Below are 4,221 nucleotides of genomic sequence, written 5' to 3'. Positions count from 1 at the left end.
ATAAGATTAAGATTGGCTCCAAACCCTATCCTACCCTGTCTTATTCATTGTTACCCCTAATAACAATTTCACAAAACATTTAGAAATGACTGAAAGCAACGTTAACATTATTGGGAAGGGTGATGAGGTTAAGTGGCAGAAGCACGTTCACGCATCCGTGAAGAGAAGATGAGAGACACATACATAATATAACAACGCTCTCTCTATTCATTATTCAATGATTGATGAGGTGATGAGGTCCTCTGGCTCTACTTGCTCTCTTTCACTCTCAAATCGTCTCTTCTTTGTCCTATAAATGCAGCATATCCCTCCGCACATTTCCCAAATAACATACACATACATCTTCCTCTCTCTCTCTCTTGTTTTCCTTTTTCAAAGGAAATAAGAGAGAACATCTATCTTATATTATTACCACTACTACTACTTAATTATTTGTCTTATTAGCAACAATAATGTGTGGGATACTTGCTTGCCTTTGGTGCTCTGATGACTCCTCTGCCAAAAGGAGTCGCATAATCCACCTTGCTCAAAGGCAAAATAATCATTACCCTTCTAATTTCTCATATTATTATTGATGTGTTCCCTAATTCATTTGTTAGATCAACCGTTTATTGTCGAATCAAAAGTTAAAACTATATATATGTCATCTTCCCGTTTTCCCTCCATGCTTGATGCATTGTTCTAAACTATCAACAGCAATTGGTAGGAGTGGCATTATTATTTTTGACAAAAATACTATTTGAATACCAAAATCAGCTACTAAAATTAGTCACTAATATATTTGTGTATAAATATATATGTGGTTTATTTTTTTTTTAATATATATTTGTATTTCAATATGTATTTTATACTAGTGATTAATTTTAGTAACTGATTTTAGTATATACGTAGCATAGTTGTATTTTTGAATAGTTGAATCGATTTATATTTATATTTTTCTTTTATTTATTTTTTGGTTACAAAAGTAGTAGTTATATGACTGTGTAAGATATATACTACAATAATAATGTGAGATATCCAAAAGTACATCAATTATATACGTAAAAGATATAAATCCATTATATATTTCACAATACTACTAGTATTATGTTTTTTTTGTTGGTGAAAACTCAGGTGCAGTCGACTTTACGTGAAGTTGATATCTGAGAGCCGTTAGATGATTTGACTAAATTTTTATCTAACGACTCTGAGATATCAACTTCACGTGAAGTCGACTTCACCTGAGTTTTTACCTTTTTTTTTCTAAATATGGTATTATGTTCATTTATGTGTTTTAAGAAAATATCGAAGAGACCTTAATTTGTTTATTTTTATTGTAACTTAGATTAGTCAAAGATTCGTTGCAATATATGCTCACTATATTGACTTTGAAGCTAACCAAGGCGAATCTATGGATATAATATTTTAGACAAATTATGTAATAGCATATCTACTTTGGAAGTGAGGATTCATCAATAATTGCTGCTACATGTTTAGTTTACCATTTTGGTACTGTAATTAATTTTTTCTATTTTGGGAAATTGATTATCCTAATGTTTTTATATAGGTTGAAGCACCGTGGTCCAGATTGGATTGGGATATTCCAACACAAGGGTAATTATTTGGCTCATCAAAGATTAGCAATTGTGGATCTAACCTCTGGGGATCAGCCTCTCTTTAATGAAGACAAAACTATTGCTGTTGTGGTAGGCCCTACTATTCTCCCACCATTACTAATTAATTCACATACAACAACCACATATTTGTTCTTTTTCTAAACATAAAAAAAAAATATTTTTTTAAATAAATATTGAGAGTTCGAATCTTATTTTTTATATGTAGTAATTTATTGACCAACGATAAATATTTAAATAAAGTTCAGATCCACAACGGATTAGTTTTTAATCTATCACACTGAATGATACTATAAAAAACCAAAAAAATACTTTAAAATATTTTTTTATTTACAATATATACTTATTATCTTTTGGATTTAACTAAAAAAAAAGCCTTAATATTATGTTTGGTTTAAGATAAATATAAAGACTAATTAAAGAGAAAATTTAAAATTTAAAAAGTTAAATAAATATTTTTTAAAAAATGTTATTAAAATTTCAGTCTTTATCTTTAAACATTTTAATCTCATGTGCCATTTTTTCCAAAAAAAACTGAAAAAACTAAAATTTTGTGTTTCGAAATTATAATTTTAATTCTAGTTTCTAGTTATTAAATACAATACTAGGTCATTCCTCCAATTTTAGTGACAGTATCAAAAAACAAACACATTCTTAGGGCATTTGTGAGGAAACTACGTTGTTATCGTTATTGGGGTAAATATTATAGTTCTCCATCATTCTTCTTCAATCCTATATTCCTATGAATATAGAGGTTTGTTTGAAGTTTCACTACTAATTATTACTAATATGAATAAAAAATAATTATGATAGCAAAAAGTAATAGATTTTATGAACATATATATACAGGCAAATGGAGAAATATACAATCATGAAGAGCTAAGGAAGAAGTTGCCAAATCACACCTTCAGCACCAACAGTGATTGTGAAGTCATTGCACACCTGGTAATAAAATTAATTATTTTTAATAATAATATTCTTCAATATTTAGAATTAAATCTAAGACGAAATTGTTGAAATACTTTTTGTTATTATCAGTACGAGGAGTATGGGGAGAACTTTGTGGACATGTTGGATGGCATATTTTCTTTTGTGCTGTACGACACTCGTGATAACCACTTCTTAGTGGCGCGTGATGCAATTGGGATCACTTCCCTTTACATTGGCTGGGGAGAAGACGGTAATTTTACCACAAATTCCTTTATTAATTTCACTTCCAAAATTTCTTTCTTATCGATAAATTTTTATATTTAATCATAAAATATTTAAACTAATTTGATATTGAGGAATACTAGGGCCAGTAACTTTTGTGATTTGTAGTCATCAAATAGCCATTAATGATGATTTTAATGGTGTGAGATTGGTTTGAAATTTCATCCAATGGCTCACTTTTCTTTGCTGGTTACATGCTGGCCAGAATTTAACAAAGTTGCTGGCCCCTAAACTTTTCCTTTGATATTTATCAAAAATTAAGTTAGTCTGACATAATTATTCAAATTAGGAAAAGTATATGAAACCAACTCCAAATCAGCTAAGAATGAAACAACTTAATTAATTATAAATATAGTAATTAGTTTTATTTATTTATGATTTAAAATATTAATTATTAAATGTTCCACCAGATTCAAATTAAGAGGAGATATCATTGCAACGTAAATCACGGAAATTGATTCAATTAGCTTCTGTCTCTTCACCCTCCTTCTCTCTCCAAATACCTAAAACATGATAAATCAAAAAACTGATTCAGAACCATCCAATTTACAAAGAAACATCCTAATGCATAACATAAGCACCATCCACATAGAGATTTTAAATTCACCTAGAGATATTTGACTGATTTTTTACTGAAACTATCTTACTTTCCTAGCATTATTGTTCAAATTATTACACAAATAATCTATTTTAGATAATTTTATCGATCTAACCTAATTTTATCTTTTGATTGTGTTACAGCCTCAGTGTGGGTTTCATCTGAGTACAAAACGATGCATGAAGATTGCGAACATTTTGAAAGGTTTCAACCTGGTACTTTGTACTCAAGCAGAGAGAGAGGATTTAGGAGATGGTACAATCCTGTTTGGTTCTCTGAGATTATTCCAACAACACCTTATGACCCCATGGTTTTGAGAAATGCTTTGGAGAAGGCAGTTGTAAAGAGGTTAATGACGGATGTGCCCTTTGGTGTGTTACTCTCCGGAGGCTTAGACTCATCGTTGGTTGCTTCCATCACTTCTCGCTACTTGGCTGAAACTAAAGCTGGCAAGCAATTGGGAACTACCATTCATTCCTTTTGCATTGGCCTTGAGGTATGTACCTCATCACTTTTATTATTATTATTACCAAAATTTCAATCCTTTAGCAAGGTCATTACTATGAAGATCAAGGTTAGACAGGTGGAACTAAACATTTAAAGGTATAAAAATATTATATACACATAAAAAACTAACTATAAAATCTACTATTATATGTTTGTGTAAAAATATATGTATTGTTTAATTCATTTTTAATATATATTTATATTTTAACATATATGTATACTAATCACTCATTTAACTTGATGATTAATTTTTTGATATACATATAATATGATTATTAAAATTTAACCATA

The 4,221-nt window shown here is 29.5% G+C and overlaps 1 protein-coding gene across 1 annotated transcript in view; it reads left to right on the top strand.

The window, feature by feature from the left end:
- The window catches only part of LOC107647834 (asparagine synthetase [glutamine-hydrolyzing]), a 14,131-nt gene continuing 10,214 nt past the window's right edge, over positions 305-4,221 (top strand). The window contains exons 1-5 of the mRNA XM_016351912.2: positions 305-532; positions 1,547-1,685; positions 2,463-2,558; positions 2,652-2,793; positions 3,567-3,919. Of these exons, the coding sequence (XP_016207398.1) occupies positions 453-532; positions 1,547-1,685; positions 2,463-2,558; positions 2,652-2,793; positions 3,567-3,919 (810 nt within the window). The 5' untranslated portion in view covers positions 305-452. The remainder of the gene's footprint in view (positions 533-1,546; positions 1,686-2,462; positions 2,559-2,651; positions 2,794-3,566; positions 3,920-4,221) is intronic.

Source organism: Arachis ipaensis, chromosome B01 (genome assembly GCF_000816755.2).
Source record: "Arachis ipaensis cultivar K30076 chromosome B01, Araip1.1, whole genome shotgun sequence".
NCBI classification, from domain to species: domain Eukaryota; kingdom Viridiplantae; phylum Streptophyta; class Magnoliopsida; order Fabales; family Fabaceae; genus Arachis; species Arachis ipaensis.
This window is presented reverse-complemented; position numbering and strand designations above follow the sequence as displayed.